General features: G+C 33.1%; 1 protein-coding gene across 2 annotated transcripts in view; it reads left to right on the forward strand.

The window, feature by feature from the left end:
• LOC117334573 (endophilin-A3-like) overlaps positions 1–14,414 on the forward strand; it is a 29,290-nt gene that overhangs the window by 1,996 nt on the left and 12,880 nt on the right. For both annotated transcript variants that reach the window (XM_033894264.1, XM_033894265.1), the window contains exons 3-6: positions 4,903–4,975; positions 5,427–5,570; positions 11,861–11,994; positions 12,483–12,549. In XM_033894264.1, coding sequence (XP_033750155.1) covers positions 4,903–4,975; positions 5,427–5,570; positions 11,861–11,994; positions 12,483–12,549 — 418 coding nt within the window. The remainder of the gene's footprint in view (positions 1–4,902; positions 4,976–5,426; positions 5,571–11,860; positions 11,995–12,482; positions 12,550–14,414) is intronic.

Genomic DNA, 14,414 nt, shown 5'->3' on the forward strand with positions numbered 1-14,414 from the left:
ATGTAGATTCTGAATTAATTATGTCAAGAAACTTTTTGTGGTATGAGTTACAGCGTGAAGTTCTTCAAGTTGTGCTAAGCGATTCCGAAGGAGTTTCTAATTACACTATAGATATATATATAGATACGTACCGGTATATATTTATTCTGACAATATTTACAAACAAGTCTTACTGGGTGTTGCATTAACTTCTGATTTGTTGTTACAAAGTCTTAATCTGTCAGTCTGGAACAATGATGTTCAAAATATTTTTGCAAATTTTCTATAGAACTCTTAATTTTTTTGTGAAAATTTTTATTAGCACATTTCACTAATACTGGGGTATAGTCCTCACAAAATTGATCAGGGTGGACATAGTGTAACTTCTCGGGGTACATCATTACTGTGTAATCCTCACTTGTGTATACATACATGTATAACAATAATTGGATGTCATGATTTCATGTATACAATATCTGTCTGCTCACTTCTCTCTCAGTGAAAACCTTCTACCTAAAATGTAATCCCTCGGTCATTATCAATTTTGTTCGGTAATGTTGTAATCAATCAGAAACAGACTAATTACCATGATATATTGTTCTTCTGTAAAGCTTGAAGGGTCACAGTTAAGAATGTTGACCCTTACCAGAGAAAACGAAACATACCACAGATTGGTAGGCTGGGTCACAGTTAAGAACGTTGACTCTTACCAGCGAAAACGTAACATACCACAGACTGGTAGTCTGGAACGGTCACAGTTAAGAACCTTGACCCTTACCAGCAAAAACGAAACATACCACAGATTGGTAGGCTGGATGGGTCACAGTTAAGAATTTTGACTCTTACCAGCGAAAACGACTGTTAATAAGACTTTCAAGAAAATAAACCAAACCAAATATTGGCAGTAAGTAGTACTATGGTGATATGGGCAGTAAGTACTATGGTAGCATGATAGGGGAATTACTGAGTAGAGCACCCTGTACAAAATCTGCTGTTCTTTCGACATCATCTTCAATTCTGACATTTACATCACAGGTTATTCAAACTGTATAAGGCTACAATTGATTGGTTTGTTTAGAATGTTAGATCAATTATATAGAGGGAACTTTTTATATTGATAAACTCTTAATTTGTCAGAATCTTAAATATTTTACAAGTACAAGGTGTAGCAGAATATCGTGTCTGTGTTTAATATAAAGAAAATATAAATATATATCATAATTTTCGTTGTCATATACCGTAATGTTCAATACATTATGCCAGATGACAAGAATGAACTTCACAATGCTGTTATAAGGTTTTCTGTTGTTGTTTATGTTACCTGGTAGCTTTTAGTAAGTCTTATAAATGTGTTTACCTTAGTATCAGCAGAAAAGGTGCATTGTACATTCACTTAATTTGGATCTGAACAGAAGAATTGGTGGATTTTAGTAAGAATAGAAAATGTCATTTTGATTGATCATTCTATATCATACTGAAAAGACTGCTTTTAAGTTATCAAGCTGAACAGAATGCTTTTAAGTTTAAAATATCACTGCAACAATGGCACTCGGCAACATATTAATCGTGAATGACTAATTATGAGGGTTGATGCCCTTATTTGCCGAAATCATCGGGGCCATTTTTACAGAATCACAGACCAATCTAATTACACGCCCATCAAAATTCAATGGGGGTATTATGATACTAATACAGCATCTGCATCTGTCTGTCCATCCGTCCATCCGCTTTAAGTATTGGTACAATTACTTTCTTCAATTGCCAGCCTATAGTTTTGTGAGAATATGTGTTAATGTCCTAATTTTTGGCATGGATGTCCAAGTGTGGATAAACCAGGAAAATATGGATTTAATTCATAAAGATAATTATGGTACTAATTTTGTGGATTTTGGACATGTTTAAAACAATATGGTTTTAATTTGTTGTAATGATTTCTATCTTTAATAAATGTTTTCCAAGATTTGGACTATAATTTTTTGGGACAGTTATAATCAAGTACAAGAATAGATTAATATCAAACAAACAAAAATTATTAGAAAGGGTCAGATACTAGGGTTATGCCTCTGCTTGTGGTGCTATTGTTTACTGAGTAATGATAAGATATTTTGAATTAATATAATATGAGTTCTAGGAAATTCTGAGAAAAAAAATCAAGAATTATCCTGATTTTCCATTGTTTTCAACACCAACGCCAACTATACAGTCTTTAAAAACAAAAAATAAAATCAAAATCAGGTACTAGGGCATCACACAAATTATTATCATTGGTGTCCTGGCTTATGTCAGACAGTGTCATGATCTGTTGTTATAGCTGTTCTATCTTTGTTTCATTGAAAGCTTTAAGTTCAATCAATTTCTGAACAATAGTAAATAGTCATTGATATACCATTCACACACATTTTAACTACACCTATGTTACTCTAGTAACGACGACATGCTAGTGCAGTTCATTACAAATAATTGATTGCATCGATTTCCAAAGTACTCATTAGTCAACATCTACATTTATAGCAAGTAAATAGAAGCTTATAGGTTATCAGAGTAACCCAGATAACTAAGTGTCATTGAATACACACAATCTGTTAAAACAAATAAATGATAGGAAGGGTTATCAGGGCCCAGTTGTTCAAAAGCTGATTAGGCTAATCACAGTTTAACAACAATTTGAAAATCATTTCTAGAAAAAAACTAGCTTGATAACATTTTATGAAACTGTAACACTGCGAAGTCGCTTCCTACCTACGTTTTCAAAGGAATACACACACTCAAGCTTTGAAGTAAAAAAGAAATGAGATTTTCACTTATTAAGTGATAAATTAGGTGTTTAAACACCTTTCAAACAACTTGGCTGAGATGTACAGATTAAGTGTGTATTTGTAATAATTTAAGGACAGGTCTTAGCTTTATTTTCAGTTATCTGATGGTATGTATATACATATGATAATTGGGACATGATATAGGTGTATACCTCAAAGCTAGGCTGTTTGTGATATATATATACAATTTGTAAACATTTGTGAAATTGTTTGTAATATACAATTTGTAAACATTTTGGAGGTTGTTTGTAATATACAATATGTAAACATTTGTGAGGTTGTTTGTAATATACAATATGTAAACATTTGTGAGGTTGTTTGTAATATACAATTTGTAAACATTTTGGAAGTTGTTTGTAATATCTACATTTGTTAAACACTTGTGTAGAGATCAAATGGATGAGTAACTGATCCATGTCGAAGTAAATGTGAATGATCGACAGTTCTTTCATCATCTGATACATGAGCAATCCTAGTGGTAGAACTGGATGGTGGTGTATATTGATCACACACATACAGATAGGGATGATGATACTGTTTGGTTGGGTGTAGATCTGTTATAAGGAAATGTTGGGAATTGTCTTTCCTGTAAGTGACGATGATACTTGTGTAGTGGATATATGTACATTATTTATGTAAATGTATAATTGATTATTTGTGTCAGTTTCCATATCTCTGCTTTTCCTCAATCGGGCCTCGTACTGGCCAATATTTGTCCCTAGGGTTGTCCCGGTGTCGAACAGCTTATACTTCGTAGCACAAATACACATCATATCTATGCATGTGTATAAAATTACATAATTCTTATGAAAATCATCCATTTACAAATTTGACAAAACAGTTGGACATAATTCCCATCATCATCATCACCACAATACAGCTGGATTACTAATGATACATTTAGGGTAAATCAAGAGGGGGGGGGGGGGGGGACTCTAGGTTTTCTCTCCATCTGTCTTGTACAAGTTAATATGTTATTTAGGTACATTCTGCGATAGGCTGTCAGTGCTCTGGCAGTTTCATTCCTTCACACAATGATAAAGGACCTTAATCTACAGTTTTAGCGGATTTTCGTCAAGGTCACTGTTACTATATTTAACAGGGGTCAGTACGGATCATTAATTACTTTAGTAATATCCATGAGTATGCTGGTTTCAGTTTAGGATCAGTGAAACTAACCAAGATTAGCATCGGTCAGTTTTACATAATTGGTACGTGGTACTTACCTTTGGTAACAAGTTTGCTACAATAACCTTTTGGTTATATTACCTTCAGAATTAGATTGATGTGGAGTTGGTGATGAATCAAATATCATTGATTGAAGTCAACTAGGGATTTTCCTGAGGGCTTTTTCAGGCCATTCGAGTGAAATTATTTCATTTTTAAGCAAAATTCACAAAATTTGCATTTTATTTCTGAAAAAAATCTTTCCAATACACCCAATTTCCTTCCCAAAATGAGACAGAGGACACTTACAATAAAAAAAATCCCCGGACTTAATCACGAATTAGCCATACTGTACGTGTAAACCTGTATGTTTGATCTTCATTCAAATGTAACAAGCATGCATACATGTACGTTATATGTTATATCGAAAGGGGTACATCTGTTGTTTTAATGGACTTGTCTCCCCAGAAAATTGCAGGGTCATTATTTTCTGCATTTAAAGCTGTATGGACAACTTCAACATAAACTGATTGTATTATTATGCTTTTATGTATGTATAAAGCAGAGTTAAGAGAAACTGTAAAACTGTTGGTATATCACGACATAATCAGTCATAAAATGTTACTCATTGACTACATCATACTTACTCTGGTAACAGCTGTTCATCATTTTGTATAATGTATGAGCATGTGTATCAGGTGTACTGGATCATTAAAAAAATAGCAAAAAAAAAATATCTTTCCATGGATCAGATTGCATGTACATACCTTGGTCCATTACAATTTACATACCAAAACAATTGAATTTTGAAATTTTGACTCATCGGAAACTCCATGTCCCCTCCCCTCACTTGCAATAGTTATTGACCCAATTTGTTGTGAACAACAATCTTTTTGACAGACTAAATAAAACATTGATGGAGTGTTTGTTTCCTTTGTAGAGAATTGATGTAATGGAAAAATTAGTATCTGACCTGATAAATAAAACACAAGAATTTCTTCAACCAAACCCAGGTAAGATACCGTAATAATATTTGATTTTATTTGGAATTTCTTATTTAGTAAATGAAACAGAACTGTAATAAGTAACATCAGAATAAAAATACTACTTGACATACTTAATAAACCTGCACTACTAATATTAAGTAGAAGCTCTCATTTTCACCTATACAATACAATAAAGGCAATGATCAATCTACAATTCAATGAGGTCTTTTCAACTGTATTGCTAAAAACAATGAGTCCCACCTAAATTCTGTTAGTATACGACTCAGGACTATAGATTGATCACTGTAAATTAAAAGTGATTGAAGTATTGAAATTAATTTACAGATCTATTCATTCTTAATATTGAGTTGAATTTATGCTCAATTGTGTAAACAAAATCGTTCTACATTTAGCTTCCGCTGTGCTGTTTAAAATCTATGAAAATATTTGAAAGTTTTAATATTCTTCCATTTGACAGCTTCCAGAGCAAAGATATTTGCTGCAAATTCGTTTTCAAAAATGCGAGGCCAAGCCAAGAATACGTCATATCCCCAGCCGGAGGGAACTTTGGGAGAGCACATGATAAAGCATGGCAAGGACTTGGGAGAAGAGATGGAGTTTGGTAAATAAACTTTATATTTTCTTAGGCTAAAAGTTTCTTGTAACATGTTTGAACAAAATAAAAGCTAAAATTTTATTTCAGATATGATTTTATAGAAGTTTACATAGGAAGGTGTCATGGTTTTAACATGTCTTCCTTAAAGGTTACAATAACAAGTTTAAGCCCCAGGTAGGCACACAAAAATTAGGGTTACATACTTGGGAAAATGATTTTGCACTTAGTATTAGACGTTTTATAGAGGATTTTTACCTTTAGAGTGAAGGAGTATCTGTTTTTGCCTTTACAATTGATTAAACCATTACACCCCTTCCAACCATATTGGACATCAAATGATGAATGAATGGTAGAGTCCACTAAAGCTTCTAAGGGTTGAAAGGGTTAAACCCTATACAGCTTCCATGTGATGATATGTGTTAATGTTGTGAGCTAATCAGCTATTTAACGATTAGACCTGAGTGTTTACCTTAATACAGTGTTATCTCCTAATCTACAACAAGGTAGGCAGGTGTCTGTACACACGGCACAAGGTAATCAGCTTTCTCTATTGTCTCTTTTGTGAGGCAATCTATTGGGTCTGGTCTTCGTTTCATCAACATTCCAAAACTTTTTAGAATTTCCTTTTACTTAAATTTTCCATCGGAAAGCATTAAAGAATTTCGGGGAAAAGGATTTATACAGGAACTTTCCTTAAGCCTATAAAGTGTTTTCTCATGGGAAATTTTAAGTTGAAGAGATGATAGTTGATGATGCTGGGGAATGGCTTAATAAAATCATCAGTTGGTACATGTATATGGTTAGTGCATGGATGTGCTAGAACAATCTTAATCATAAATCCTTATTTAAGCTAACAGTCTAATAATGATTTGTGTTGGAGAGGGTACATCCTGTGCCAATATCTTTTCTAAAATATATTAGTTGTTAGTTTTGGCTGTGGATTTGAATGTGTAGCAGTAGCACGAGGTTAAGTATTGTAAGTATGGCCACTACAAAAACAGGAAATCCTTCACTGTTTGTCTCATATGTCGAGTTTCATGTACATGGTCCTCGTCAGGGTTCATCAGAGTTTGTGTCTCTGTGAAATTCTGACCCCTTCTGTACAGTGACATCTGTGGCTAGCTTCAGTAGCCATGTGTGTGGTACTATTCCAATCCATACAGGGCAACATTCAAGTGTGTCTTCCCTGAGAGTCCTCGTTAGAGTAAAAATTATTTCGGTCTGAAGTAGCATGTTCTTATGGTATCAAAGAGGCTGGATCATGTATGAGAAGTATTGTAATGAAGCTGAAGAAGTTCCCTGCATAATCTGCTTTTATAGATTACATGACAGGGAGACGATTTAACATTCAGTCCTAAAGTGGGCTAGGTAGGGTTAATTAGGCCTGGCGGGGTTGTACATGACACGGAATGTTTCTAATACAACCTACCTGATTCAAGAATACAGTAAAAGGAGAGGTATTTTACCAATTCATTGATCAATAATATATAGATAGTGAAATGACATGCAATGGCAACACTTGTGTGGGGAGAACCGATCAGTTAAAGATGATATAAGTAAAGCACGCAAGTGTGTGGTATGTAGTTAGAAACTTATGTTGACAGACCTGTTAACCAATAATCAATAAAATTACCACCGTTCCGGGATGTTTTTGTGAAAATTGATTTAAGTGATTGCAAGGGGTTTCGAGATAGTCTGCCAAATCTCAGTCTAAAATTGATCGAGGCCTGTATTTTCCCGAATTTGATCTGGATATTGCCTTTCTGAAAGGCAGTTGTTATCTTTTTATGCATGAGTATTTTAAAAGATACATTTCCGGTGATAATTCATTTTTCCTGTTTACTAAATCAAGTTCACATTGAAGATTTGCTGGGGTTTAATTCATAATAAGCCTATATTGTAGTCTCTTGTACACATGAATCAGTCCGTGTTCGTGGTATCTGCTGATTCAATACAAATGTTTTAATTACAATACCGTCACTCTGAAAGTTAAATAACTCCAATGTCTTAAACATTTAAAGTACTCTATACATAAAAATGATCCTAAAGAAGGATATAAAGGTCTGTCTTTTACAAAAGATTAACTTTTTTCAGCTACACAATTATGATCCAAGGTCTCGTAATTAATGGAAATTAAACTGAGACTGAGCTAGTAATTTATATAAGATGACCTATACTATCCATTTTTACACACATAATTTGAAAAACAGTGTTTGAATTAAATTGCAATAAAAGTGAGGTTTTGTACTGGTATTTTCTTAAGACTGTTATGTTGCAGGGAATTTACAAAGATATAAAATCTCATTGTAAACTTTAACATTCATCAACATATATCAAGTTTTTAATTCCTTTCTTAGAACGCAAACTTAACAACACTGTAATAGATAATAAAATTCCCACAGAAATTAATTGAAATTTCTGAGAATTGTGTACAAAAAGTTGTTATATATGACTGACAATTAGTCATGTCACAGCTCTTGACTGCAGACATAGCAGCCATGATGTGACTGTTGATTTACAAAACATGACTGTCCTTGTGATTTATTATCAGACTGCACTGGGAGCATGATTTTGCTTACCCAGTAAAAACGTCTTTATATCCTGTTGTCATGTTTAAAGTGGTACAAATTTTCCTTTTTTTCCTGTTAAGACCAGGTTCTTTGTTTCTTAACTATATCCTGTAGAGCTTTGTTAAAGTTTCTCTAGCCTAAAGTATTATCCTTCCCAATTATTAAGATCAATAAAAAATAAAATGAAATAAAAGATCAATATGTTATGGGGGGAAAAATGTCAAACTTAATCAAATAAAGGCAGCTGGCTTACATCTAAGTTCCATCTTTATATCACTGTATAAATTTATTCAGACAGTGAATGTCTGGATATTTATTGCCCTTATTTGACAATGAGAGTGATCACTGAATTTGTCTAGCATCTACATACACACAAACAGTGGTAGAATTTGTATAGGCATTGTGAGTTACGAGCCTTTCAGGTTAGAATACTGTCTTTATATATCATTGATTGTAGACCGCCACACTGGTGAGATTTTTCAGTATGGTTGTCGACCCGCTGCGTATAAACTGGGGTATTGTTTTACTTCAAAAGTATCTGTTTTTCGTTTCTAATCATCTTGAATCATCATATTAAACAAAAGTCAGTAATTACAATTATGTGTCCATGTGTCATGTGACCCCTGTATTATATAAACAAATGATCACCAACATTTTAGTGTTGTATGTTTCGTCATTGTCAGAGCTTAATGTTTTTTATATCTAAAACGTCAAAAGTTATTGTTATCATTAAGTTTATTGTCACTAAGTCATTAATTGTAGCCTATAGCTATATAGATCGACATAAACCTGTTGTGTATGACGTCAGTGATGAGTTTTACAGGTGCCTATTTCACAGCATTTTTGGGTTTTACTTATAAAATATACACAAAGTACTGTAACACAGTAAGGAAAAGATAGGTTAAATATTTTGAAATAAAACCTATTTGTAATCATTTGTTAAAATATAGCAGATATCCCAAATGTAGTAAAAATGTTCTGTTTGCAGATTTACGGTGTAAAATGTATTGGTGATAAGGAGCTAGAGAGTCAGGTTCATTTATATAGATTACAACAACATGCATTCTGTGAGTACATCTAAACATGTATGAGTTGTACAGAGCTGTACAATGTTATACACAAATCAGCTGTACAGTTGTACAATGTTATACACAAATCAGTTGTATAGAGTTGTACAATGTTATACACACATCAGTTGTACAGAGTTGTACAATGTTATACACACATCAGTTGTACAGAGTTGTACAATGTTATACACACATCAGTTGTACAGAGTTGTACAATGTTATACACACATCAGTTGTACAGGGTTAGGTTGTACAATGTTATACACATTTTAGTTTGTGCACTATTATTATAAACACAGTCCACATATACAGGGTTGGATGTGCGATGCTATATAAAGTTCATTTGTGTAAAATGTTACAGACAGTTGTACAGTGTCAAGTTTTAGACAGTCACAGTTTAGTTATAGTACAGCCCAGGATAGAGTTCAGTAGAACACTGTTGACATTTTGACTATTAGTCAGATTGAAATTGATACATCACAGTCTTACTGATGGTGAGTTATAGTAGAGCACTGTATTTGATGTATAGTCAGGTGATCGTACTGAGGTCATCGACATAGTAATTCTGATCACCTGTACATTAGTGGGAGGGCCTGGCCTAGGTACATTATGTAGTAGTAGCTGGCCTATACAGACTGCACATGCTGTTGTTGTCTTATCTTTCCACTACATACAAATCGCTCTGGGCAAAATCCTCGAGAGCATTGAAGAGGAAAGTGAAAACAAGTTTGTTATCGGGATCTACTTGTTATAAATATGTGCTCTTGCCCTTTCTTTAATCAGTAAAGTTTTATTTCCAGTATACGTCATTTATTATACCAGGTGTTATATTGTTAGGTGAAAAGGGGTTTATTTGTTGGCTCTAAATTTTTTGATTACATTTATATTTAAGTAAAAGACGCCATGTAGTATTGAAATATGTGTATCTTGTGAAGTATATATATATAATTCTGCTTCCTTTGGATATAGGAAATGTATTTCCTGCATCAGAAAATCAAACAAGCAATTAAAGTTTGATAGTGGATACAGGAAATAGAACACTTATAAATTTATTACATCTTGAAAAACGATTTAAAACTTCTCCAGTTCCACTAGGCAGGGCTTGTTTGTTTCTTTGCTAGGTCTGTCACCTCGTAAACAGGCAGGGTCTCCTTGTAGTAGTTGGTGACCACCTCACTGAACAAATACGGGAGACCCGTCGCATGCCATCCAGAGCAATAGGGGTCAAGTATCTTGCCCAAATACACAACCATGACAGCACAGACTGACCTGTTTCTCAGCTTGCTGAGAAACTCAAATTGACATGGGTATCGAACCACGCACCTCGGACCTTCACCTGAGGTTACGCTCTAACCAACTGAACTATCAAAGCTGTTTGGCAGGGCAATAGTACTAAGGTCTTTAAGGTCAGATGACTGTTAAGGTTCATGGACCTCTTGTTTATAAATGGGGTCCTTTTGATATCTAAGAGGTTCTTCTTGCAGAAAACTTCAAACAAATCTGTAATTGAGAACACAAATCATGTAATGGTAAGCCTGAAAGCCTAAATTCTCAAAAAATGTCTACAGCTCATTACGTGAAATTAAATACTTTGATTAAAGAATATTGTCCATAGATCTCCTGTCTGTTTGTGTTGTGATTTGTCTCTTTAAAACATGGAAGGATTTATAACCATGAGATGTAAGAATATTTTCCCAGACAGCATTTTGACACGTTTTTGAAATAGTTGTTGCCCTTTGTTTATTCCATTATCTTTCACTTGTTCAGCGATATCTTCTTAGTTTTTGGCAAGTTTCTTTAAAATTTGGTCGGCTTTTTAATCTTAAGTAGTGATTTGTTTGAACAATTCTTCAATATATTTCCATATTTTATGATTTTCGAAATAAGAATATTAGATGGGTGTATATTATGCCAGTGCTGTGGTACTCTTATCATCATGTGGAAAATGTAAGGGGTTTCTATATTGGAAGAAACTAGTTCCCACAGAAATTGTGTGTTTAGAAAGTGATATCCAATCTTTAATACATATATTTTGGAGTCAAACTTGGCTTTATCTTTAAGGAAGACATGTGGGTCTTTGTGATCATATTGATTACATATAATTGTATACTGCTATGTTTACTTATTTTGAAATATATTATGATATAACTGGCCCTGTTTTCATCAAAGTTCCTAGAAATAAGGAAGTCATTAAGCTTAAATTTTAAATAGGAAAGCATTGTTGGATTTAAAGAAAAAACCTTAGATAAGAATCTTTCTTTAATTTCTATAATGCTGTACAATGGACAATTTTAAGTTACAGTAAGTTGATGAAACAAGACCCTCCTGATGTTTTAAGATTGAATTAATTTTCTATGATATGATCCCTATGTATTTGTAGAAATCTTAAATCAGGTCTCTTACATATTTATAATATACATTCTCAGAATAAATCTTTATTTGTGAATTTGGTAAAAAATATTACATATTTATAAATCAGAGTAAATCAGAATATTCAAAATCTGCCTGATGTTTATGTAAAAAGAAGGGAAGACTACTGAGTACTGGGTACATATTGCTAGTTGAAAAAATTTAGCTCAAGCTGTATATATCTGCTGTGTGTGATGGACACAGGACAGTTAATACCATTGTGTGTATCACCACGATTGATTTTTCTTAGGGTCCTGTCTGGTGGAGGCGGGGGAGAGCTTCAAACAGCTGGCCGACCTCAAGTATTCCATGGAGGACACAGTGAAACAGAACTTCCTGGAACCTCTTGGCCTGCTGCAGACTAAAGACATCAAGGAAGTCAATGTTAGTCATCAGAGTATTAATTATCTCCTGGACAATCCTACATCCTTCTACACTTTAAAATAGAGCACATTGGTTTAAATATTGTCTTTCATGTCCAACTGCTAAAATTAGGAAAACCTTTGTCTGAATTAAATAAAGAATATAACTTATGGTTCACAAATTAATTTTTTTTTTTTTTTTTTAACATTTCAAATTTTCTTGGTTTTAACAAAATTCATAAGTAAAAAAAAAATTCATGAAGTGTGAATTTGTGCTATATTTTTCAACAAAATTTATTTCATCATTAAAAGGATTTTTTTTTTTTTTAAGAACCACACAAAATTTGTATTGAAATTTATAAATAATGTACTGTAATACATTCTTTTTCATCAACCTGAAATTTAGATTGAAATCTATAAATAATATACTGTTTGACCAATGGTGACAAGAAATCTATAAATAATATGTTGTACAAACATTGGAAACAAACATCTTATTTCCTATTACAGCACCACAGGAAGAAGCTGTCTGGGCGACGACTGGACTTTGACTGTAAGAGGAGGAAGAAGGATAAAGGTATTACACTATATAGACTGTTAGGTTGTGACACAGAATGGTGGTCGTGGTTCTTCTCTGAGATAGGAATCTTGTTGTCGTAATAAGGCCACTATAGTGCATAGCATGTGTATCATCTGTGTGTGTGTTTACATTAGATGTGTGAATAGTTGTGATATGGATAGCATTGTTGATGTTATATCTGTATAGACCAGTACGGTATATCTAATCACATTATCTCCACAAAATTTCATTGTACCAAATGTAGGACAGTAAGGGTACATAGTTATGATTTTCACTGCAAAGGAATGTTCAAATATCAAATATAGGAAAATAACCATGTCTGATTTTGCACTTTATATGATATCACACATTAAGGAATGTCTTCATCTGTGAGAATTGACAACTGATTGAATGATCACCCGTAACCTTAATGTTTAAATTGTTACCATTGGCTATTAAATTATGACGCGATACTGAATGGTTACCAAATATTTGTTAAATTCTGACTTAATTGGTTTTGGAATTAATGGCCACCAATTTCTAATTAAATTATGACATGTTACTGAATTGTTCTGTAACCAGTAGTCTTGAATTATGACTTGATTTTTAATGGGGACCAGTGCTCATTTAATTATGATGTAATATTGAAATGGGACAAGTGGTCTGTTGAATTATGATATGCTGAATGGTTACCGGTACTCATTTGATTTAGATTATAACAAAGTAATGAATTTGGACAAGTACCATCATGTTCAATAAAGAAAAAAAATTACAGTTCATAATGATATGGTAGATAATGACCAACGGCTCATCTAATGCGATCATATCATCATCAGAAAACATTTCATATTATTGTCAATGACTTTTCAAAAATGTTGTTCTCAACTATTGTCATCAATACATGATGCAGCATCTCATTGATTAGTATTAATGAAGTGAAGACAAGTTAAAGTATGATATTTTTGGCGTTAACCTTATTTTAAGAAACAAGGACTATGGGTTGGTCTATCAATTTATCATTGCCCTAAATCTGTTGAAATTCAGATATACCCTAAAATTTGAGTTTGCCAAAATAAGTATGTTTACAATATACATTCAGCCTCCGTAAGATGTTCAGAAGGTGTCCCCTAACCTATTGTGTTTTTATCCCTACAGGAGGTTAGTACAGTGGCTCGGTCTACACTGAGGTCATCTCCCAAGGTCGTGACCTCAGTTTCACTAAGTATCACATTTTTATCTGCATGCAGTCAATATGGTCCAGTCACTGACAATAGTAAAATTGTCTTCATTTAACAATTGTTTTCAATTAATTTGGGGATGTAGTTTTCTACTGTGAACAATATATATATGTACATTATATCATATGTTATCAAATTCTAAGGAGAAATAATTAATGCAATATCCTTTTGAAGAGGACTCCAAGAATTTTGTAAAAGTCTGTTAATGGATTACTATAATAATTGATTACTAAAAATTGTGACGAAATATTGAAATAACATCATCAAAATTTACAAAATTCACATTTTCCTGTATGGAACCGTTAAAGTATATTACTGAGCAGTCATAGTAATAGAATGTTACTCAGTAAAAAAAATGTTCACATATGTTAAGTTTCACAAATTTGGGGTGATAAGACGGGCCTGATTGACATGCATAATATTGATGACCTGATTTAAAAGTCAGATCATTAGTAATACATTCATGTAATTAACAAGTTTAATATTAAGTCTTGTTTTCATCTCTATATTGTTCTTGGTGGTGTGTGTAATCTTGTATAAATATGAGTTTTTGATAGGTGTAGATTTACTTTGTTTGAACTCCTTTCATACTCTAGATATGTGCCTTTCATCATTACTCACAATCTGGTTTTTTTTCTGGGTGGA

The sequence above is a fragment of the Pecten maximus genome, chromosome 9, assembly GCF_902652985.1.
Source record: "Pecten maximus chromosome 9, xPecMax1.1, whole genome shotgun sequence".
NCBI classification, from domain to species: Eukaryota; Metazoa; Mollusca; class Bivalvia; order Pectinida; family Pectinidae; genus Pecten; species Pecten maximus.